Source organism: Suncus etruscus, chromosome 8 (assembly GCF_024139225.1).
Source record: "Suncus etruscus isolate mSunEtr1 chromosome 8, mSunEtr1.pri.cur, whole genome shotgun sequence".
Lineage (NCBI taxonomy): Eukaryota > Metazoa > Chordata > Mammalia > Eulipotyphla > Soricidae > Suncus > Suncus etruscus.
The window spans coordinates 96,864,208-96,888,605 of NC_064855.1; the positions used below are offsets into that span (position 1 = coordinate 96,864,208).

At 40.7% G+C, this 24,398-nt stretch overlaps 1 protein-coding gene across 1 annotated transcript in view; it reads left to right on the forward strand.

Annotated features, from left to right (window-relative positions):
* NDFIP2 (Nedd4 family interacting protein 2) overlaps positions 1 to 24,398 on the forward strand; it is a 102,556-nt gene that overhangs the window by 34,449 nt on the left and 43,709 nt on the right. Inside the window, exon 3 of the mRNA XM_049778510.1 lies at positions 458 to 684. Coding sequence (XP_049634467.1) covers positions 458 to 684 — 227 coding nt within the window. The remainder of the gene's footprint in view (positions 1 to 457; positions 685 to 24,398) is intronic.

Here is a 24,398-nt window from a genome sequence, read left to right on the forward strand (position 1 = left end):
TTAGTGACCTCTGGTAGGCAGTTGGGTCTTGACAGGCCTAGGTCTTGCAACTAAATCCTTCTGAGACTTTTAAAACCCCCCATCAAGGTTGGGTTATCTTTTCTTTTATCTTATTATTATTATTATTATTATTATTATTATTATTATTATTATTATTATTATTATTTTAATTTTTCTTTCCTCTTCTCTGCCCTCGCCTATAATCCCAACGAGCTGCCCCAAACCTAGACAATTCACTCCCTGGGCCAGGCTTGATTTCTTCCATTTCCTCCCCACCCAGTGGAAAAAAAAAAAAAACACCCTCAAAGCTCCCAGGGCGGATGAGCCGCCGGAGGGAACCCAGGGAGCATGCGCGTCGCCCCCCCAAACCCCCCCGCCGCGCATGCTCAGTAGCGCACGGCGGCGCCGCTCCGGCGCTTCTCCCCCCTCCCGTCGGCGAAGCGCGTCTGACGCCGAGTTCTCGGCGGCGCCTGCGGGAGGAGGGGGACCGGAAGTGGAGTGAAGCGGCCGAGCCGGGCGAGCGCGGCGGCACCCGGGAGGCGGAAGCGGCGCTGCGGCTCGAGCTCGACGTCGACGTCGGCAGCCCACCGGGTGGCCCAGGGCGCAGCACCCCGCGGGGACGCGCCGGCTCGGAAGCCGGGCAGGATGGAGCATCACCAGCCGGGCACCGGCCGCTACCAGGTGGTGAGTTCCGGAACCCCACGTCCACACCCACCGCCCCCCCCCGCCAGGCCTCAGTTTCTCTCGCGGCTCTTCGGGGGGACCCGCCCGGCCCCCTCTTCCAGCGTCTTCTCCGAGGGCACTTCCGGCTTGGGGGTCCAGCTGTCATTTTAAAGGCCCGGGGAGGCCGGCCGGGCTGCGACTCCGGGCGCCCCCTTGGGCCCCCAGCCCCCTCTTCTTTTCTTTTCTTTTTTAATTTAACTTTAGTATTTCATTGAACTCATTCTCTTATTTTTATTTAATTCATTACTTCATCTTATAATTTAATTTATTTTAAAATTTAATTCATTCGTTCATTTTCTACTTCCTTTTTTTCTTTTACATTTAATGTGTTATTTTATTTTCGATTTAATTGATGACTTTATTTTTCATTTCGTTTGTTGTTTTGTTTTCTGTTTTGTGCCTCCCAGCTCTGCTCAAAATCGCTCCTGGCAGGCACCAGGGGGGACCCTTTTTGGGATGTCAGGATTCGAACCACCGTCCTTCGACTTGCATGCAAGGCAAATGCCCTACCTCCGTGCTATCTCTAGCTCTATTTTATTTTATTTTTCTTGATTTTGATTGTGGCCGACGTGCATGACAACTCTTTCCCTTCCTATTTTAAGGTCCCTAGTGACAATGAATCAGGGGCATTCCCACCCCCAGGGTGGCCCTCCCTCCCTCCACCTCCTGTTCGCAGCCAGCACCCCCTATATCCCTCACTTATCTCCCCAGAATACTAGTGTAACTGGTCTCCCCACTCGTGCAGCTTGCTGTAGATTCTGTGCTTGTTGACTTTGGGTTTGCTGTGTCAGACCCGGCGGTTCCTCAGGGTTTCCTCCTGGCTCTGTGCTCAGAAATATTGCTCCTGGCAGGCACGGGTAGGGGGGAACCATATGGGATGCCGGGATTCGAACCAGCTCCACCCTCTGTCCTGGATCGATCTGCTGCATGCAAGGCAAATAAATGCCTTGCTGCTGTGCTATCTCTCAGTCCCCTACTTTATTTTATATTTTAATTTAATTTAATTTAATTTTATGGTGAGCTCTACTCCTCTATTGGATCCCTGCATTCCCTGGCCAGACACTGCTTTTTCCCCACCCCGCCCTTCAGCCCTCCAACTTGTCTTTTATTTCGCGATCACTTGATTTCCTGACCCACCCACTCACTGCGGAGACTTGCTGGCGCAGCGTCCCTCCGTCCACCGTCCACCGGCGACTGGGCTTGGCGTTCACCTGCCCAGGAAGCGGGGTGGGGAGGGGACAGGACGAGAGGGCGAGGAGTGCCGGGTCTGGGCAGAGGAGGCTTTTGGGGGTGGGGGAGAAATGTGCTGGAAATTGGGCAGCCGCAGAGGATGGTCACGGTGCCAGCCCTGTGTGTCAGCTCCAGGTGTCACCTTGTCATTTTGTCCTTTTCCGTTTTCTTAGTAATCAAGTGACTTTGTTTTTCCATCCTAGCTCGGTATGTCCTCACTGTGTGTGTGTGTGTGTGTGTGTGTGTGTGTGTGTGTGTGTGTGTGTGAGAGAGAGAGAGAGAGAGAGTGTGTGTGAGAGAGAGAGTGTGTGTGTGTGTGAGAGAGAGAGAGACTGTGTGTGTAGGAGGGGAATGGGAGAGAAAGAACAGAAGTTTTACTCGGTTCCCTGTTTATCGAGCTTGGAAAAACTCGTTTATTATTATTATCATTATTTTATTATTATTATTATCATCATTATTATTAATTTTTGGGCCATACCCGGCGGCACTCAAGGTTTGCTCCTGGCTCTGAGCTCAGAAATCACTCCTGATGGTGCTCAGGGGACCATATGGGATTGCAGGAATTGAACCCGGGTCTGTCTCCCAAGTCAGCACCAGGCAAGGCAAACACTATTGCTCCCGCCCCCCCCCCCCATATATGTATATATATATATTTTTTTTTTTTTTTTTTTTTTAAACCAGGCTTCTCATTTCAACCTTTCTTTTTTTTTTTTTTTTTTTTGGTTTTTGGGCCACACCTGGCGATGCTCAGGAGTTACTCCTGGCTGTCTGCTCAGAAATAGCTCCTGGCAGGCACGGGGGATCATATGGGACACCGGGATTCGAACCAACCACCTTTGGTCCTGGATCGGCTGCTTGCAAGGCAAATGCCGCTATGCTATCTCTCCGGGCCCTCATTTCAACCTTTCTAAGTCTTGTCCTGTGTTGTCAGGTTTTTTCCGAATAATTCCACCTTGTCCCCCCATCAGTGTTAATTTTAGTTGTGTCTGTGGAGACACCCATATGGCGAACGATTTTTAAGAAAGATAGATTATTATGTGGCACTCAGGTAGAAGGCTTTTTGCTAGATCTAGTTCAGATGATGGCTTAGCTTAACCTCATGGCGGAGGTAGGAGAGCAAAAGGATATGTAGTGTTGGTGATGCAATTAATAGTACTGTATGTGGAATTTTCTTTTTTTCTTTCTTTTTTTTTTTTTTTTCGGCCACACCCGTTTGATGCTCAGGGGTTACTCCTGGCTAAGCGCTCAGAAATTGCCCCTGGCTTGGGGGACCATATGGGACGCCGGGGGGGGGGGGGTATCGAACCTCGGTCCTTCCTTGGCTAGCGCTTGCAAGGCACACACCTTACCTCTAGCGCCACCTCACCGGCCCCTGTATGTGGAATTTTCATGCTGTTGCAGTGATGGAACTAGGTTACCAGAGTTCACCTTTCAGATCTATTTGCACATAGGAGACGAGCTTCATTGTAGAACTGCTAAGTGGATTTTGGCAGATATGAAGGATGTGCATAGATGAGTTTCCAGTCTATATCATTTTGCCTCTACTTAACATAAGAGATATTGCACATGTCTTTTGACTTACATTGTGTGAAACCTCCAATGATCTCTATTCAGAATTCTGTCAACAAATTTTTAGTATTTTCAGAAAGGCTTGGAAAATATTACTGCCAGTAGGGAAGACATTTTTCAAGTGGTTAGTGTATATACTTTTAAAAGAAAGAGGCATTCTTATTTTTTGTGGTTTAGCGAAGATAATATACAGTAGGTAGATTGTGTGACATTACTAGTGGGATTGTTTTTTCCTAATCTCTTTTTACTTTTTTTTTTTTTTTTAAATTTTTTGGGCCATACCCAGAACTCACTCCTGATTCTGCACTCAGAAATCACTCCTGGCAGGCTTGGGGATCCCTATTGGATGCCGGGAATTGAACCCTGGTCATCCTGGTTGGCCATGTGCAAGGCAAACACCTTACCACTGTGCTGTTGCTCAGGCCCCTCTCTTTCCTATTCTTATTTTTTCTTAGTTACTATATCTACTTTGAATTCTTTCTCTTTGGGGGTTTTGCTTATCAGATTCAACCATGTTCTCAGATACAAATATCAGTGCTTAGCCTTAGAGCATCTTGAATTAATGTAACTGGGCCTTTAAGTAATTCGACACATTTGCTTTTAGTTATTGAATCTTGACTTAATTACTAATTCTTAATACCAAGTTACTGAAGTGTGATCTCCTAGTTTTTGTTTTGTTTTGTTTTTGTTTTTGACCACACCTACCAGTGCTCAGGAATTATTCCTGGCTTTGCTGTCAGGAATTATTCCTGGTGTGCTCTGGGACCATATGGGATATTGGGGATTGAGCCAGTATTGGCTGTGTGCAAGGCAAATGCCATGCTCACTCTACTATTGATCTGGCCTCTTATCACAGTTTTAAGATACATTCTTATAAACTTTCATAATAAGTGGGCGGTATAATCTTTTATTACTTAATTGGTCTTCAAACTAGAGATGTTTCTATGTAGATTTTGAATGAACAGGGTCATTCCATCTGCACTGGGGACAAAAATCAGTTCTTCTAAGATAGACTCACTTTGTGGTAGGGAATAGGGGCCACAGTTAGCTCAGCAGGTTGAGTGCCTGCTTTGCATGCTGCAGGCTCTGGTTCGATTCCTGACAATACAGTCCCTGGAACATTGCTGACAGTGACCCCTGAGTATACCTGGTATGGCTCTGAAATGAAAAAAATAAAAATAGGAGGCCGGAGAGATAGCATGGAGGTAGGGCATTTGCCTTGCATGCAGAAGGGCGGTGGTTCGTATCCTGGCATCTCATATGGTCCCCTGAGCCTGCCAGGAGTGATTTCTGAGCTTAGAGACAGGAATAACCCCTTAGCGCTGCCAGGTGTGACCCAAAAACCAAAAAAAGAAAAAAAATGAAAGTAATACTCACGTTGAGTAGGTAATACGTTTTCCTTGTAAGAACAGTTGAGAAATATAGCAGTTTAAAGTTTGATTTTTATTCCCAGTATGGTGTACGTAGTAATTTTATCTGTTTAGTATTACTGATTTTGTTGAGCATGCTTGATCAATAACAGTATCTTTGGTATATGCCCGAGAAGCTGCTGATCTTTTTTTTTCTTTTTTTGTTTGCTTATTTATTTATTTTTGTTGGGTCACCCCGGCGGTCTTCAGGGGTTATTCTTGGCTCTGTGCTCAGAAGTTGCTCCTAGCAGGCTCAGAGAACCATATGGGATGCCGGGATTCAAACCAGGGTCCATCCTGTATTGGTGGCATCCAAGGCAAACGCTTTACCGCTGTGCTATCACTCTGACCCTGAATTTTTTTCTAATAGACTTCTAAACTAGTGACCAGTTTGTAACTGGTTTATGTAATGAGCACCTCTGCCTTCATCTCATTTTGCTTGTTTGCTTTTGGGTCATACTCAGTAGTGCTGGTGTGGGTGAGCTTACTTCCTCTACCCCTCAGCACAGTAGTGAATTCTTTGGATGGTGTAAGGCTTCTGGATGGAACTTGGGACCATGCAGAGAGAGATTGAATTTAGAATTCCTGCAGGAAAAGTATGCAATCCAGCCCTTTGAACTATGTCCTTTAGTCCAGGTTTTGAAAATGCTCTGGAATGATTAGTAAACTTGAACATTAAACAACTGGGGTTGTTGACTGTTAAGAGATGACTAAGTTAGGTCTAGGCAGGTTTGCTTAGAGATGAATGGTATGAAGTGTGACTTTGTCTTTTGTTGAAAGAGTTAAACTTTAGTACTCCATATTGAAAAATGCTTCCACCCAGGACCTTCAGAGTGTCTTGCTATGCAGTTTTATGAGGAAGTTCACAGACACACACGGTCTCCCCCGTCAGAATATCTTGCTATGCAGTTTTATGTGGAAGTTCATAGACACACACACACACACACACACACACACACACACACACACACACACACACGTCTCTTCATTGTTAAAAACGATCAATATTTTGTTAAGTATAGCAGTGACTAAGAGTAAGAGCTACAAAAAAAGCCTCGATTGTCACCCTTCTGGTTTCAGAAAAAGCCAGGTATGATATGTAGTTTCAGTGTATATGGGAAAAATTAGTTTCCTCTGGTAGGAAGTGAGCAGTGTTGCCAAACTATGAAGTAGTTAGCTTAGAGCTGTTAGGCCACATTCTAACTTTGATGTTCTGTTTTAAAGGATTATCTGTCTGTACCATGCTGTCTGCTATGATTTCAAGAATCTCAATTGGCAGTGTTGATTCACAGTAGTAGTTTGTCAAACTGTATTCCGAACTGATGATAATAGGTTTTCGTCTAACATAGATAACACATTAGAAAATTAAAACATACTACATATTGAGACCAGGAGAAATTTTGCAGTAAAGATAAGTGGTTTGGATTTGTTTAGCTTTTCCTAAAGATGAACCAGATTAATATATTTTAAAAAGACCTATTTAATGTTTCCAGAAGGTTAACTTTTTTTTTTTTTTTTATAAATTCTACAAGTATTCTTTCTGTAAAGCTCTGAATACTTTGCACTTGTATATGCAGCGTTAGATTTGTGCTTGATAAGTAAGCTGAGCTTGTGGTTGATTATAAATGGCCAAAAAAAGCACAGACTTTAAAGTCATCTGGACTTAATATTGAGATTGTGCTGTTAATGATTTGGAAGACCTTGGCCTTTTTTTTTTTTTTAAAGCAAAATTTTTTGTTTGTTTTTGGGCCAAACCTGGTTGTGTTCAGGACTTACTCCTGATTCTGTGCTCAGGGATCACTCCTGGGCTCAAGGGGTCATATGATGGTTCCAGGGATCTAACCAGGGTCATCTAGGTGCAGGGCAAGTGCCTTCCCTGTTGTACTGTTCTTTATATCTTGAAGCTTCATCTTCTTGATTTTTATCTCATTAAGATAATTGTGAGAACTAAGATATAATATATTTGATAACAGATAAAGAGACAAGTACATGATAAATATTACTGTGACTAAGGGAGATAAAATCTTAAGTGTACTTTAATTTTAATGGAAAGAAAATTAAAGTTAGATGCATGAATTAATCATGTGCCCATGTCAAGAATTGTGAAAAATCTTAAGGTTTGAGTATACCATAGTTAAAGTTAATCAGTAGGTCTGTTAATGTTTCATGGTTGCTAGCAGAGAACTGACAAATTCTAGGTCAGAAGTAAATGACATTGTTACTCACATTGCAAGTGAAATGAACAACAGTAAATGTATGTAAGTTTTCCTAGCAATCAGAGACCAAAGGTTTCTGGGAGCAATTGGATACAGAAACTGAATGGATTATATTTGAGGAGCTCAGAACCAAGGATACAAAACAGTGATTGCTAGTAGCAAGTAATGTAGCAAGCAGTAAAAAAGCTAGTACAGCTCTCTCTGGAAAAGTTAAGTTATTCACTGTTGTAACTTTGACCGTTTTTGTTGCTTATGTGACTTAGAAGAATCTGCTAGTCCTAGGAAATGGTGAAGTTTTATAGACTGTCACACAGGAAAAGTTTGCAGAGACACTCTTAAAGCCTTGAGCAGACTATTTTACCTCAAATAGCCCATGGTCTGGAACATGTAATATATGAGTTTTAGGTATAGTTGTTTGTTTACTTTGCATTTTAAAAAGTGGCAGGGTCAAAGACTGCAACTGGGTTCAGGTATTAGATACTAACCCCAACACTAATCTGGCTCCCCAAGATCACCAAGGAGTAAGCCTGGGCACAGAACCAGATAAATCCCTGAGTGCCTTCAGTTATGGCCCAGAATTTGTACCCTGTCCCAGCCCCAAAGAAGCATTGTAGACTATCCTTGTGTTGGTCTCTAGTTACCACCTTCTTTCCTTACCCTGAACTTAATTACTTTGATCTTCACTTGTTTATTTCCACATATCAGTGTTCTCTTTCTGGTTTTTATTTTCACCATACCACTTTTGCCTCATCAACAGTTGCCCATTCCTTAATGTAATTTTTGTTTTTCAGTTCTGGTCTTGCTTACTCTGCTATATTGACATCAAATTTTCTCCTTGAAACACTTCGCACCTGATATATAGAATCATTATTCTATACTTTACTTCCTGACTTTCTCTTTGAAGAATGATTTTGGAATTGTTCTGTAAATGGTGGCACTTTCTGTGGCATGAATTAGCATGATGTCTGCTTCACACTTGGTTTCTTCATTTGGCCACTCTTTAATATATTGTTGAATCATATGAATCATATTGTAGAATATAAACTTGCTTAAAAGCTTCACTGTCTCTTTACTCAGTTTCTTTTCCTTCCACAATTAATATGAAAACTTTTAAATTATAGGATAGTTGAAACTTAATCCTTGACACACACATTGATACCAATGATAGGCTATATAGTTACCAACAGTTTGATATTTGTGTTTAAATTTTTATACTTAATGCACTAAACTAAACTCCTTGAATGGACTTTCCTGTGTCTACACAGTATTTTATTTTAGCAATCTGTCCTCTCAATTTTATGCACTAACTGTTGAAATCTAGCTGGATTATTAAATTTTTCAACTTTAATGTATTCTTTCTTAACTGGACCTATGTTTATTTTACCTGTGAAATTCTATACACATCTGCTTATTTACTTCATAAAATTCAGTTCTTAAGTGTAAACATTCTTTGCTATTGGAAGAAAGAAGCATGATGAACTTGTTATATCTGTCAAGAAGAAAAATTGGGAAAAATCACAGAATTAGACAACTTGTTATACCAAATTTTGTTTTGGTGTATCTTCTTTCTTCATAGGTGCTGCAGAGTTCTCTGAATGTCTGATTTTATTTCATCTTTAAAGTAAATTTTAATCTTTAAAAGACTATAATTGGGAAAGTTTATACTCATATTTGGTTTTCTGCCAAGTTTTCAAAGCTTGAGGATTATTAGTAGTAAGTTATTTTCTTGCCAAGATAATTTGTGTTTGAATGGACATCAGATTTAAAAACTCTCCAGATACTTTTATGTATGTAGTGATACAGTATTGTCATTGAGTGCAGCTCTTTAAAAAGAAAAGCGAGTACATTCTTGAGCACATCTGAGTTTGTGCTGCGAGTTCAACCCAGTCTCACACATAACTGAGCCACAGCTTCGGCCTTGAAGCAAATCTCAATGTTGCTGAATTGAATGCTTGCTAGTACTCGCTCAGGCGAGTTGAAGCAGCTCACACGCTAGTATTGGAGTCGTGTATTTCTGCAGTGACAAGTTAATGTTTTGGAAGTGTATCTTGAAAATACTGTGCCATTGATAATTCGTATATTTATTTTATATTTTGTGTACCTCATGTGGCATTTATTTTTAAGGTTTGGGAACAGTTTATAGGTATCATTAATGACTGAAAAGAAGGTCTCCTAATTTATTCCATATATGTAATAATTTACGGATTCTTTTCATGTCGAATTCTCTTTAGGTTAACAAGACACATTCTTTTTTTTTGGTTTCTGGGCCATACCTGGCAGTGCTCAGGGCTTACTCCTGGTTATCTGCTCAGAAATAGCTCCTGGCAGGCTCGGGAGACCATATGGGACTCCGGGATTCGAACCAACCACCTTAGGTCCTGGGTTGGCTGCCTGCAAGGCAAACACCGCTGTGCTATCTCCATCCCCAACAAGACAGATTCTTTTGTTAAGGCTCTTAACTTTGGTGGTGGATATCAGGCAAGGAAGGAAGTATAATCTCAGTAATAAGTGCTTGCTTAGAAAACAGTAAAACAAGTCTTGTCAGTAATCAAAAAAGCAACAATCAGCACTAATACAACAGGTAGGGCACTTGCCTTGCATACAGCTGACCTTAGTTCTATTCCTGATGTCTGATATGGTTTCCTCACCACCACCCTGTGCACACTTGGAGTGATCCCTGAGTGTAGAACCTCAGATAAGTCTGAGCACTGCAGGATGTGGCCCCAAAATATAAAAAAAAAAGGCAAGAATAACAACTGTTTTGCATTGCGTGTGAAATATGTGAGAACTATACTTAATACTTTATACATATTAGCTATTTAATCCTTAAGATACTTCTGTAAGTACGTAAGTGTCTTGATCTTAGGGCCCAAGGGGATGGCTGAGTGTTAAAGCACCTGCCTTGAATGTCTGAGGCTGCAAGTTCAGTCTTTGGCACCGCCTCATGTTTCTATGTGGAATTTCTGGCACAGCTGTTGTGATTCCTGACACCACAAGAAGTATGTGTGACTCCCTGGTACACCATTACCAAGTATGTGAGCACTGCAGTCAATAATTGGGTAGTTGCCCAGGACACGTAACAGAATGGAAGAAAAAGTGAAAGAGATATTAGAGTGTCTAATCTGGGAGTGGAAGTAAATACTAACAAAATATGGTACATCTGACTTAAACCTGTCATGACCCACATTTTGCACATAAGGAAAATAAGATATAAAAAGGGTAATAGGCCCAGCTGTACTAGATTTATTATTTGTATCATGTAGTTTTCTACTGTTTTATAGTATATAACTCTAAACACATGCATTTTTGGAGAGGGACACAACTGGCAGTACTTGGGACTACTTCCTACCTACTCTGGGGTTACCCTTGGTGTTGTTTTAGGAGACAGGTACTAGGGATTGGACACTGGCCTCTTGCATGCACTTAGCTTATTGAGATATCTCCCCAGCCCTAAATTTATGTGTTTGATGTGATTATTTTTTAACGTTTTGTTTGTTGAATCCTCTATTTAGTGGGATAGGGTCCTCTGTACAGTGTACCAGAGGCTACAGCTTTTGGAGGCTTGTTTGGGGTTAGAACATTCAGTATCATTAATTCACTTGGCTAGAAATTGATACTGATTATTGACTGGAAGCTTGCAAAAGACTGTTGTCTGGATAATTTCCGTATCCTTTCATCTCACAGGCTAGAAGAGGATTGCTGCCATTCTCTTAAACTTTGGGTTCAGAGGTTAAGATTATCATTTTTCAGCAGCCGAAGTGGTGGTGCAGAGGTAGGCACGCAGCTGACCTAGGACAGACCATGGTTTGTTTCCCCGGTGTATCATATAGACCCCCCAAGCCAGGAGCGATTTCTGAGCGCAGAGCCAGGAGTAACCCTGAGCGTCACCGGGTGTGGGCCCCCCCCCCCAAAAAAAAAAGACTTAATTTCTCATTTGCCTTGCATGCAGCCCATCCAGGATGGACAGTGACGGTCGTTCGAATCCTGATATCCCATATGGTCCCCTGAGCCTGCCAGGAGCGATTTCTGAGCGCAGAACCAGGAGTAACCTCTGAACTCTGCTGGGTGTGATCCAAAAACGAAAAAATAAAAAATAAAAAAATAAAGACTATCATTTCTGCTTATTCTGTTGGCACAAGCACATCAATAAGATAAACTCAGATTTAAAGGGATAGGAAATAAATTTTAGCTCTTAGTGAGGGAGAGGTGCTATACACAGACAGAGAAAACAACTGAATGCTGCCTAGTTTAAGTTCATAGCTGATGGAGTTAGGATTATCAGGAACACCATTTATTCTAAAGTTGTGGCACTCAAGCAGAGACTTGATGAAAGAGACTTGTCTGATGTGATGGTGAGTATTTAAAATATGATAATGGCTTGTGATGAAAATAAGTTTGTAGGGTTAAGAAATAGGAAGAAATTTCGGGCTGCAGAGATACTACCGTGGGTAGAGCACTCACCTTGCACATGGCCCATCCCTGATATCACATAAGGTTTCCTAAGCACCTCCAGGAGTGATTCCTGAATATAGAGCCAGCAGTATCTCTTGAGCTCTGTTGGGTGTGGTCCTCCCTTCCCTACCTTTAATAGGAAGAAGTCAGTATAACTAAAGCATTATGAAGGGAACCAGTATGATAATAGAAGAAAGCAATTGCATCTTGAATTTTTGAAGAATGGAACTGCTCTGTAACTGCAGTAGGTAATTTTGTTGAATGGAAACAGCCAATTTCAGTTTTTGAGACCGGATTACAAATGAAAGCTGCGGGGGCCCTGGCTCAGGAGGATCTCAGTCTCTGATCCTGCAGCCTGCTGCTTCTACTCATGGCTGGCAGGTCACTTTTCAGGGATGGCAGTGTCTGTGAGAGTAGGAGCATGGTGTATGAGTTGGCAGAAGATAAGAGGCCTTGCTGGTTTTCCTGTTGAATGTGTCATGGGATACCAGTTTGTTAGGATGGCTTTACCTTACCCTGCTCATAGTCATGAGTGAGAATGTGGGAGATTAAGCTGAGCCAGGGGATCTCGGTTGACTCAACACCCATCCTGAGGAGGCAGACTACTTATAAACTGAGGTCCCAAATCTGTGTCCTACTGGTATTCATCTAAACCCAAGGCCAAGGTATAATACTTAGGGATTTTTAAGATGCTTACTATAGAGCATTAAAACAATCCAGCATGAGTTTTCTTCAGGTGATCACTTTAAGACTGTTTCCATGTCACACACTCAGAATTCTGAAGGCCGGAAGAACAGTCTATGATGATTCGTTCTTTACTGCATAATCATTGCAGATTTTAGGGCAGTCTTTTTTCTTTCAAAAAGTAGGGCATAAAGCTTTAAAAAATTTATGTATAGCTTTGCAAAAATTGTTCCAATATTAAAAAGCACAGGGAAACAATTTTGTAGCAGCATTGGTTTTGCCTTCAAATGCATATGATAGCACTTGCTGGTGGTGATCTCGATCAGGGGCCAGCATACACTCTGTAAAGGACAATTACTCAATATTTTATGCTTTGCAACTTATATAATTTCTAATTAAAATACTCAGTTCTGTTGTATTGCACAAGTTATCTACTACCAGTAAGTAAACAAGTAAATGTCACTCTTTCAAGAAAACTTCATTTGCAATAGCCAGACAGTGGACACAGTTTGGCATCTGAGGCCTCTCCACCAGTGATGTGGATGATGATGGAAATGAATCTCACACAGGCCTGAAGTTGGGTATGCTGCAGAGCTCCTGAGAAATCAGTGTTTCGTTGTCACTCAGACTTGAAATAGACCTAAGAGTGGGGTAAAGTTGTTTTTCATCATTTACTTGTTCCCAGTAATCAGGTAGGCACCTATTCTGTTCCGAGAATTGGGGTAGAGCTAGATGAGAGGTTAATAGCAAAGAGCAGTGTTTTTCATTTGGGCCTCATCTGGTCTCTTGTGGGCCCCTAGGATGCTTCAAGTGGAATAAATAGTTAATGGCATAAGACTTGGGGCCAAGTGGAAGGATAGGAAGCAAGGTTGTAAGAGTCTATGGTTGTAAAAGAGTATTAAAAATGACAAGTTTTTCCTGTCTGGTAGAATTGTCAATCTGTTTCCCTGAATATTGTATTGAGGCTTTCTTTCTGTTGAAATTTTCTGTTGAAAATTACACTATCTCTTGCACTGTACTATATAGCCTCATTTCTGCCTAACTCATTGCTCTATCTTTCAGTATTGGCACATAATAGGTATTTAGGAAGTATGTGACAAATGAATGAGATCTGGAGGATAGTACAGAAATAAGGCACTTGCCTTGCCTTGCAAGCTGCCAACCCCTGTTCCATCCCCGGAACTGGTTATATAATACTCTGAGCATCACCAGGTGTGCATCCTGCCCCCAAATAAGATGAAAGTTATATGATTATCATCTATACTAAAAATCACTTAAAAAAAGGAATATATGAATGATGTTATCTCAAGACTAGTTAAAACTTCTATTACTTTATTCTAACTTACCTTTTTTTTTTTTAACTGGATGGGCTGAAAAAGGTGTTTTGTATTTCATTTTGTTTTATTTTATTTTTGGGGTTATACCCAGCTTCCTCCTGGCTCTGAGCTCAGGCCTAGTGATACTTGGAGGGACCATATGTGGGGCTGTGATAGAATCTAGGTTGGCCTTGTATAAGGCAAATGCCCTACCTGCTGTACTATCTCTCCAGTTCCTTTATAATATAAATTAAGTGAGTTATTTTATTGTTATTATTATTAATTCTTTTACTTTTTAATTTACACCCCCCTGGCATTTGCATTTGCATTTGCAGTGCAAGTACTCTACTACTGAGCTATACCATGTCCCCCATCGCTATCACATATTGCGTAGTCTCTCTCTCTCTCTTTTTTTTTTTTTGTCTATATGTATCTCATTTTCACTATCGTATTTATCAGTGATATTCCCCGGAGTTGTTTGGTAAATAACCCAGAAATCTATTTTGATTTCCTTTATGTTGATATTTTATTTTGGGACCATTTTAGCATAAAAGCACCATTGTAGGTGCTTTTCCAAATTTAGTCCTCACAGGTTTTACTCTGTGGTGCTCAAGGGTATCTTTGATACAAAACATCAAATCTAGAGTTCCTGAATGCAAAGTGTGAATTTAAGTCTGTTGAACTATTTCCCTGGTCTTCCTTATCTGTTTTATATTAACTACTTAGTAGCTCTTTTCTTTTATTCTTTAATATCACACTTAAATTCTGGAATACTGTTTATATGTAGTAATAATATATTATAGTCTGTCTATGGACCTGACTTAATAAGTTTAAGTGACCTTGGAATATATCCAATTGACATTTATTAACAAATTTGCTGCCCAGATCACTGGAATTAGAGCCGTCCCGCCTACCATGTGATTGTAAATCATCCTTTGTGTATGTTTTGATGACATGTTATGGTTTCTAATGATCAAAGCAAGTTTTATCACTAGCTGGAACTAAGGTGTGGGCGAAATGGAAATGCATGCCAAGTGCAAGTTGGGAAATGTTTCAGTAATCTCTAGGATTTACTATCAAGACTGTTTCAAGGTTTTGACTTGTTTACCTTCAAGATTTGTTTCAACTTGAAAAATTAAATATTTTAGAGGTTTAGGAATGTGTTGTAGTTTAATTGTCTATGATGTTTTACCAAAATTACCCATAATATTACATAAGGAAATTGTGCATAGGACAGAGGTTTTTGAGTAAGGAAATAAACTAGAATTTACTGTGTAAAATGATCTTTCAGTCATTAAGTTTAACTACGTTATCAATTCTTAGGGTCTTAATGACTTAAACTCTATAAAATGAAACTCAGTAGTGATATTTTTTACGGAAGTTACTGTCACTTTTTTGTTTTGTTTTGTTTTTGATTTTGGACCACACCAGGAGGCACTCAGGGGTTACTCCTGGCTTTGTGCTCAGAAATTGCTTCTGGCAGGCTCAGGGGACCATATGGGATACTGGAGATTGAACCCAGGCCTGTCCTGGGTCGTTGTGTGCAAGGCAAATGCCATGTCATCACTCTGGCCCCTTTTATCAGTATTCTTGCATGATATCCTCAAAATGGGGATGACCTTGAAATAACACTTGAGATCCATTTAAATTTTTTAACTAGAAATTTTGCATACCTCACCTTTACTTAGTACATCTGGCACTTGGGCTCTATTTCAAATTGTAATACTTTGGTTTTTTTGCCTGCTTCTTTCCAAACATTAGTCTAATCCAGTGGTCCTCAAACTATGGCCCACGGGCCACATATTGTATTTGTATCTGTTTTGTTTCTTCATTGCAAAATAAGATTTATGCAGTGTGCATAAGAATTCGTTCATAAGTTTTGTTTTTATTATAGTCAGACCCTCCAATGGTCTGAGGGACAGTGAACTGGCCGCTGTTTAAAAAGTTTGAGGACCCCTGGATCCATGCTGACTCTCTTGTTTTCTGGCTTAATGAAGTAATAGCATATATTCATTTTTTTCTGATTCCTTCTTTCAGGAATAATTTATACCGTCGTTCATGTTTTCAGATATTATCTCTAGAAAATCTTCCCTCTGCCTCCTCTTTTCACTCCAAGTTCTTTTAACATTGGGTACTTAACCAAAAGCTGCATTCACCATAGCGTTGTAAACTCATTGGAAACTTGGTCTCAGATCTGTCTTGCTTATAATAGTCGTTAGCATAGTTGATTGTGTACAGTAAGTACATCATAAACAATACTGTTAGTTAAAGAAATGGATGCTGTTTTTTTTGTTTGCTTGTTTGTTTGATTTCTGGGCTACCCCAACAGTGCTCAGGATTATTCCTGGCTTTGTGCTCATGGGTCTTTTCTAGTGGCCTGGGGGTCCTGGAATGGAATCCAGGTTAGCCTAGTGCGATGCAAACCTATTGTAGTATCCATCCTTTGTATACTCGATTATGCAGCATGGTTCAGAGGGCTAACTTTATTTCATTTTGTTAGACATATCTATTATTGGTTGCTTTGTTTCTTTGAAGACATTCTTCCTCTATTCTTCTGTATGCTCCATCTGTACTGTTTGTTCCCTATGCCTGATGCATAGCAGTCACATGGACTTGCTTTTATCACTGCTTTGTTGAATCCTAGTGTTTTGAATTCAACTCTTTCTTTTTGATGTGTTCTCTTAGTTTCGTGGAACATGTTTTCCATTGACTTTCTGAGAAAGAGTGCTTGTTAGGATTAAAGGATGAAATCTGTTGACATTTAGGTTTAATTGTTTTCTTTTTTTTTTTTGTTTTGGGGGGGCCACACCCGTTGATGCTCAGGAGTTACTCCTGGTTAAGTGCTCAGAAATCACCCTTGGCTTGGGGGGACCATATGGGACGCCTGGGGATCGAACCATGGTCCTTCCTTGGTTAGCACTTGCAAGGCAGACACCTTACCTCTAGCGCCACCTCGCCAGCCCCAATTTGTTTTCATTTTAATGTATGAAGGATCTGTGGTGATAGCTCATTATTCCTAAAATTGGGGGCCTACGGTCGCTTAGTCTTTTTTTTACCTTGGGTAGTCTGTGTTATTTTGTTCAATATGCTGACCTTTTCAAGAAACCAGTTTTGGTTTTATTAAATTTTATTAATTGCCACTGTTCTATATTAATAATTTATGCTTTTACCTTATTTACTGTCTCCTTCCTTTTGTGGTTTCTTTTTCTTTTCTAGCTTCTAATGGTCTAAATTTTGGTCATTGATTTTATTTTTTGCTGGGATAAACATTAAGTTTTTTCTTTAATAGTGCTTTTGCTATGTCCTTCAAATTTTATGCATGGTGTTTAGATATTTTTTGATTTTTCACTTATGCCATACATGATTTAGGGTTGTCTAGAACAATCTTGGCCCCAGAGTATAGTGATAAGGAAAGAAATAGAGTGAAGGAGGAGAAAGACATATGTGAAATAATGGGGCCAGAGGCCAAGTGAACTCAAGTGCATTGGAGTATTAAGAAAGAGCAGAACTAAATATCCAAACCTCAGAGTGAACCACTAAAATTATGAGACCCAGACTTTAACAACCAAACTTCAAAGGGGCTTTTTTATGATAGCAGGCTGGGGCTGAGGGGCGAGGAAGGGAGGGAGATGGAGAGGTACAGGCTAAGACTCCGAGAACATTGATAGAGGAAGGTGATGGGATTGCTGTTGAAACATGGATTTTTAAAACTTAACTATGTATGAATAACTGTAAAACAGAATGCAATGCTTTAAAGTAAAAAAAATTTTTTTTTGGGAAAAATAGTGCCTTTGCCATGTCCTTCAAATTTGGTGGGTGATGTTTTTGTTACTCTGTTCAGATGTTTTGATTTTTCACTCTTTTTTTTTTTTGGTGTTTGGGCCACACCCGGCGGTGCTCAGGGGTTACTCCTGGCTGTCTGCTCAGAAATAGCTCCTGGCAGGCACGGGGGACCTTATGGGACACCGGGATTCGAACCAACCACCTCTGGTCCTGGATCGGCTGCTTGCAAGGCAAACACCGCTGTGCTATCTCTCCGGGCCCAGATGATTTTACACTCTTGCCAGACATAATTTAGAGTATATTTAATTTCTACTGGGGTTTTTCTAGATGTTAAAAAATGTAATTTTGGGGCCGGAGAGATAACATGGAGGTAAGGTGTTTGCCTTGCATGCAGAAGGCCGGTGGTTCGAATCTTGGCATCCCTGGAGCCTGCCAGGAGCAGTTCTGAGCAGACAGCCAGGAGTAACCCCTGAGTGCTGCTGAGTGTGACCCCCCCCCAAAAAAAAAAAAAAGTAATTCTTTGCAACCAACAACAATCTTACTTCTTTTGAATTTATTGAGGTTTATTTTATGGTCTAACTTTATATAGTGGTCATATGTTTTGTGTACTTCAACAGAATGTATATTACTTTATTTGATGTTTCTGGTTTGGGGGTCACACTGATGATCATTACTTACTACTGAGTCTGCACATAGGGATCATTCCTAATGGGCTCTTTGACCATATGGGGTACCTGGGACCCAACCTAGGTGTGCCTCGCAAGTTCCACTCAATGTAGTAGATCTTGGCTCCATTCATATTTACATTTTAAAGATTTCTTAAAGGTTAAAGACCTTGTGCTCATTTTTTTTTTTTTTTTTTTTTTGCCACATTTGGCTATGCGCAGGGGTCACTTCAGGCTCTGCACCCAAGAATTATTTTTGGCAGGCTGAGGGACCAAATGGAATGCTGGGAATCAATCATGGGTTAACTGTGTGTGTGTGTGTGTGTGTGTGTGTGTGTGTGTGTGTGCAAAGCAATTACCCTACCTGCTGTACTTTTTTGGGGGGGCCACACCCATTGATGCTCAGAGATTTTACTCCTGGCTATTCGCTCAGAAATCCCTCCTGGCTTTGGGGACCATATGGGATGTTGGGGGATTGAACCAAGGTCTGTCCTAGGTCAGCACGTGCAAGGCAAACACCCTACTGCTTGCACCATCGCTCCGACCCCTTTTTATAAATAAATTCTATGAAAGTTTGCTGATTCTGTTATCTTCACTGTGGTATGGATCCCTTTCAGTGAATTTTTTTCTTTTTTTTCTTTTTGTTTTTGTTTTTCGGGCCACATCCATTTGATGCTCAGGTGTTACTCCTGGCTAAGCGCTCAGAAATTGTCCCTGGCTTGGGGGGACCATATGGGACGCCGGGGGATCGAACCACAGTCCTTCCTTGGCTAGCGCTTGTAAGGCAGACACCTTACCTCAAGCGCCACCTCGCCGGCCCCAGTGAATTTTTTTCAAGTATATAATTTTTCCATTATAAAGTTTTAATTATTTACTGTTTATTGCTGAGATAATCCTGTCTTTTCATTGGCATTGAAGTTCTTTTGTTTTTAACAATCTAGAACGGCAATGGTGAACCTGTGGCATGCATGCCATCTGTGGCACGAGAAGGCCTTGCAGCTGGCACGCAGGAAGGTCTGCAATTAAGATACAGCGTGCTGGTGTCTGCTTTGCAGTTCACCTGGCAACAGGGCTGGACTGGCCTTTGGGAGGACATGCTCGCACTTTGAGGAAATTCTTTGGTTTGTGCAGTAGTTTGGACACTCGGGCTCAAAAAGGTTAGCTATCACTAACCTAGAATATAGTTGTAACAGCTGCTTTAATATCTTTGTAACTCTAATCTGAATCTTCTGGGTATTGTCATCAGATTACTACCTTTTATTTTATGACCTCTTCCCCTTAATTTTCTTATAATTTTAATTTTTACCTCACTTTATCCACATTGTTTTGTTATGACACTCTGGCAAATGTCAGCATGTTTTTTAAGAGGTAGTCGTCTCAGTTGGAGATTATAAATAAATGCTGTTGCATTGTTTGTGTATAGTGGTAATATCTCATCTTACTTCTTTTGGTCTTTGCTGATATAATTGAGCTCTGATCTGTGTCAATGTAGTTTGAAACTCAGTCTTTTGCCCTTTTGCGGTGCCAGGGATCAAACTCAAGACCTCATACATGCAAAGCAAGCACTCTGTCTCTTAGCTTCATCCCTGGTCTATTTGTGTACTATTATAGCTTCCTCTAGCAAAAGGGTAGGATTTCTGTTGGGAGTTTAACAGCCCAAGGCACAGTGCCTTTCAACTGTGGTTCTAACTTTGAACAAAGCTGTAGAAGTAGGAGGGGTTCGCGCCCACCCAGGGACGCCAAAAAAAAAACCAAAAAAAAAAAACCAAAAAAACAAAACAAAAAACAAAACAAAAAAAAAAAACAAAAAAAAAACAAAAAAAAACAAAAAAAAAAACAAAAAAAAAACAAAAAAAAAAGAAGTAGGAGGGGTGGGGAGAGAGGAAGAAAGAAATAGAAGGGACACTTTTGTGCAGACATTTCTTTAGATTTTAACTTCCTGTTGCGTCCCTGTCTTCTTTAATGTAGTGGTGTTTTTATAACTTGTTCCACATGTCTGTTTGTTCTCATTGAGAGGGGTTGGCCTATTGGCAGTCGACTTTACCATGCTGAACCTAGAGCCAGCTGAAGAATTTTGGAGATTCTATTTTCTTGCTCCCTGCGTTAACCACTTTTAACTTTTAACCACATTTAATCACATTTAACTTCATTAACTTTCTAGTATTTTCCTTTTTTTTTCATCTTGGCTGTCTCTTCTCTGTCTAATTATATCTTATAAGTTGTGTTTGTGTGCTCTTGATTTCTTGATGGTATTCTTTGGTGCTGTGTCATTTCCTGTTGGATTTTTTTAGTAGGATTTTTGTTTAGTTTAGAAGCTATGGCAAGTTTAAACTGGTGACTTTAGGCAAGGGGTATATTGATGTAGACTAAAGTAGTGGTTTTGAAAAGATTAGATGAACTAAAATGTGGTGTGCTTTATGTGTGTGTATGTAAAAATTGTGTCATTCATCAACATGAATTTTTATTAGAGGCATATTATAATAGAACCTGAATTTAAGGACAGTAGCTCTGGATTTTAACCAAAACTACTCAGCAGTGGAAATGTCAGTTCTGTTGAAAGTTAATTTTGACATGTTTAAAAGAGTGATATTTAAGGTGTTTTGTTGTCAGGACTGAAATTGATTAAATATGTAATGTGCTTCTGTTTTCTAAGATTAATACTTATGTCTTTATAGTGTCGTATAAAGTATAAAGAATACTTTATAGTATTCCAAGTATTTGGATATTAAATTTTTGTAACTCTTAAAAAATGTGATGAGATCTCTGAGTACAGAGCTCAAAAGTAAACGCTGAGCATTGCCAAGTGTAGCCCCAAACCAAAAGAAACAAAAATGCTATGAGAAAATAAAAGTGTAATTCAGGTAGGTCATAGAGTTAATAATTGTTGCAGAGTCTAGATTTGAATCTAGAAACTTTGATCCAATGTCCATCTCCCTTTTTCTAAGTAGAGTAAAATCATATTTTAAAGAGAAATTTACTTAGAAAAACCTGAGGGAGGGAGAGTGAAGGGTCTGGGAAGAGATTATTTATTGGCTTCTGCAAGGGGGAGAATCCTGAGGGCACTCATCTCAGTTTGAGATGACTACGAGTCTCCAAGGTAAGAGTATGTGCCATAAAGTAAAAGGAAGACATCACATGTCTCAGGTGGGATGTGGGCCCATATCTAAGATTTTTGTTTTTGTTTTTGGGTCACACCTGGCAATGCTCAGGGGTTACTCCTGGCTCTATGCTCAGAAATTGCTCCTGTCAGGCTCAGAGGACCTTATGGGATGCCGGGATTCGAACCACTGTCCTTCTGCATGCAAGGCAAACGCCTTGCCTCCATGCTATCTCTTCAGCCCCTCCATATCTAAGATTTTGAATGCCTCCCATGCCTTCTTAACTGGTTTGTTGCCTTGTTTGTTTTGGTTTTGGGGCCACACTCTCAGGGGTTATTCCAGGCTGTGTGCCCAGAAATCGCTCTTGGGTTGGGGTACCATATGGGATGCCGGGAGATTGAACCACAGTTCATCTTAAATCAGCCGCATGCAAGGCAAATGCCCTACCACTGTGCCACTGCTCTGGCCCCTTTTGCCTATTTTTATCTAATTGTAGATAAGTTGAGGATAGGTTCAGAATTATTTGAGCCAGTATTTTGTTAGTTTAATTACCTGTACCTAATATATTCCTATATAGTGTTTTCCATGCTCTTTAGTGACTTATTTAAGAGTCACTATATGAGTAACTATACAAAGTGTTTTTAGGTCTTTATTTGTTTGTTTTTGGGCCACACCTGGGGTCTTTCAAGGATTACTCCTGGCTATGCACTCAAATCGCTCCTGGCTTGGGAGACCATATGGGATGCTGGGGGATGGAACCACTGTCTGTCCTAAGCTAGCCTCAGTGAGGCAGATGCCTTACTGCTCTGTGCCACTGCTCCGGCCCCTTTAAGTCTTTATCACTGTTAACTTATGCTGATGGTTCCTTCCTTCCTTCCTTCCTTCCTTCCTTCCTTCCTTCCTTCCTTCCTTCCTTCCTTCCTTCCTTCCTTCCTTCCTTCCTTCCTTCCTTCCTTCCTTCCTTCCTTCCTTCCTTCCTTCCTCCCTTCCTCCCTTCCTCCCTTCCTTCCTTCCTTCCTTCCTCCCTTCCTTCCCTCCTTCCCTCCCTCCCTCCCTCCCTCCCTCCCTCCCTTCCTCCCTTCCTCCCTTCCTTCCTTCCTTCCTTCCTCCCTCCCTTCCTTCCCTCCTTCCCTCCCTCCCTTCCTTCCCTCCTTCCCTCCCTCCCTCCCTCCCTCCCTCCCTCCCTCCCTCCCTCCCTCCCTCCTTTCCTCCCTCCCTCCTTTCCTTCCTTCCTTCCTCCCTCCCTCCCTCCCTCCCTCCCTCCTTCCTTCCTTCCTTCCTTCCTTCCTTCCTTCCTTCCTTCCTTCCTTCCTTCCTTCCTTCCTTCCTTCCTTCCTTCCTTCCTTCCTTCCTTCCTTCCTCCCTCCCTCCCTCCCTCCCTCCCTCTCTCCCTCTCTCCCTCCCTCTCTCTTTCTTTTTCTTTTTGGGTCATACCTGGTGACACTCGGGTTACTCCTGGCTATGCGCTCAGAAATCATTCCTGTCATGGGGGTCCATATGGGAAGCCTGGAGATCAAACCACAGTCCATCCTCGATTAGTGCATGAAAGGCCCTACCACTTGCACCACCATTCTGGCCCCTGTTGGTTTTTTTTTTAAAGCAGTGTTCAACTCTCAGAAAGTAATGCTAAAAATGTAGATTATTTGGCGCTAGAGAGCTCAACAGGCAAGTGCATGCATTGTTTGCAGGATTCCTGGGTTCAATCCCTGCACTTGGGACCAAAGTGGCCCCTGAATATGGCTTATTTCCCCATCTCCCATTAGATTATCTTCAGAACTGTTTGATGTAATGTGTTTGTTTTGTTAATATGTGTTTTATTGTGTGTGCTTAAGTTTGTTGACAATTGTAATTTGATTACCATAGGGAACTACCCATTTTACTTTTCTTCAGATAGTAGTGTGTGTTCTTTTTAAAGGCATGTTATAACAAGTTTGTTTTTATACATCTTAGCTTCCTATGCAAATTAATGCAGTTATAGAATTCACATATATCATTTTATTACTAGGAAATGTCAATCATGTAAAATTTTGGGAAAATATTGGAGTTCTTGTTTTTGTATAGATGTGTTTCTTTAGAAATAAGTCATCAGAGTGATTACTATAACATGGGATAACATGTTTATACAGATGTAAAGAAATATGACCATATAGGTACACATGACTAACTTTTTTTTATTGTGGGGGTCATTCCCATTCATGCTTAAGTGCCTCCAGGACAAGTGCCTCCAGGACAAGTTGGATCAGGTGCTTGGGGTATGGGATACCAAAAACTGAACCCAGGATCTTGGACAGGCGGGGCATATGCTTTACTATTTAAGTCATATCCTTTGTCCATGATTTTACTAATTTTATGAGAAGAGAGACTACGAAGGGGAGAGTTCTTCTGATATGAAATTACTCAGATTAGGTGTTTAGATTTGTTGACCAACTTTTGAGGATTTGCTTTGGTATACTTAAGTGGATCAACCTTTTAACTGTTGCCTGCTATGCCAGCTTGGCATTTGCTATGTTTCCTGGATGAATCATCACAACAGCCTGTCTTAGTAATTGATATTATGAAAGATCTATTTTTTTGAATGTAGAAAAGTTTATTGGAAAGTAAAGGAGAAGGAAAAGAAACTCGAAAGATCTAGTTTTATTTGAGAATTCAGTTCTTAATTTCTCTCCACTTGCTGAGAGAAAATGAACTGTTCTGTGGAAAAAGTTGGTATGTCAGGTCTAGCCCTTGATGGTGGTAGCTATATGATTTTCCAGTGAAACAATATCAAAACTTTATGCCTATGTGCTTCTGTTGCAACTGGAAAGTAGTAGATCTGTATCTTAAATCTGGACTTTCTGGCATCAGATTATCTTCCTTCCTAGTTTATTTATATTGAAATTACTCAAGAGAATGTGAAATTAGGGACTAGAGAGACGACAGTACAGGATTTTTTTTTTTTTTTGATAGATAGTACAGGATTTAAAGCACTGTGTTGCATGCGGTAAACCAGAGTTTGATCCCTGGAACCACTTATGTTCTCATGAGCGCAATCAGAAGTGACTCCTTAGCACAGAACCTGCAGCAAACCCTGAGCACCGCAGGCTGTGACCCCAAAACCAAAAACACAGAGAATGAAAAATCAAACAAGACAATATGTGATACAAATTTTAAATGAGTGTTTCTTATAGTAAAGTAATATTTCTAGGTTAGTTGCCTTATGTTGCAGATCAAACCTATTATAAAACATCTAGTTTCCTTCAATTTATTTTCCAAT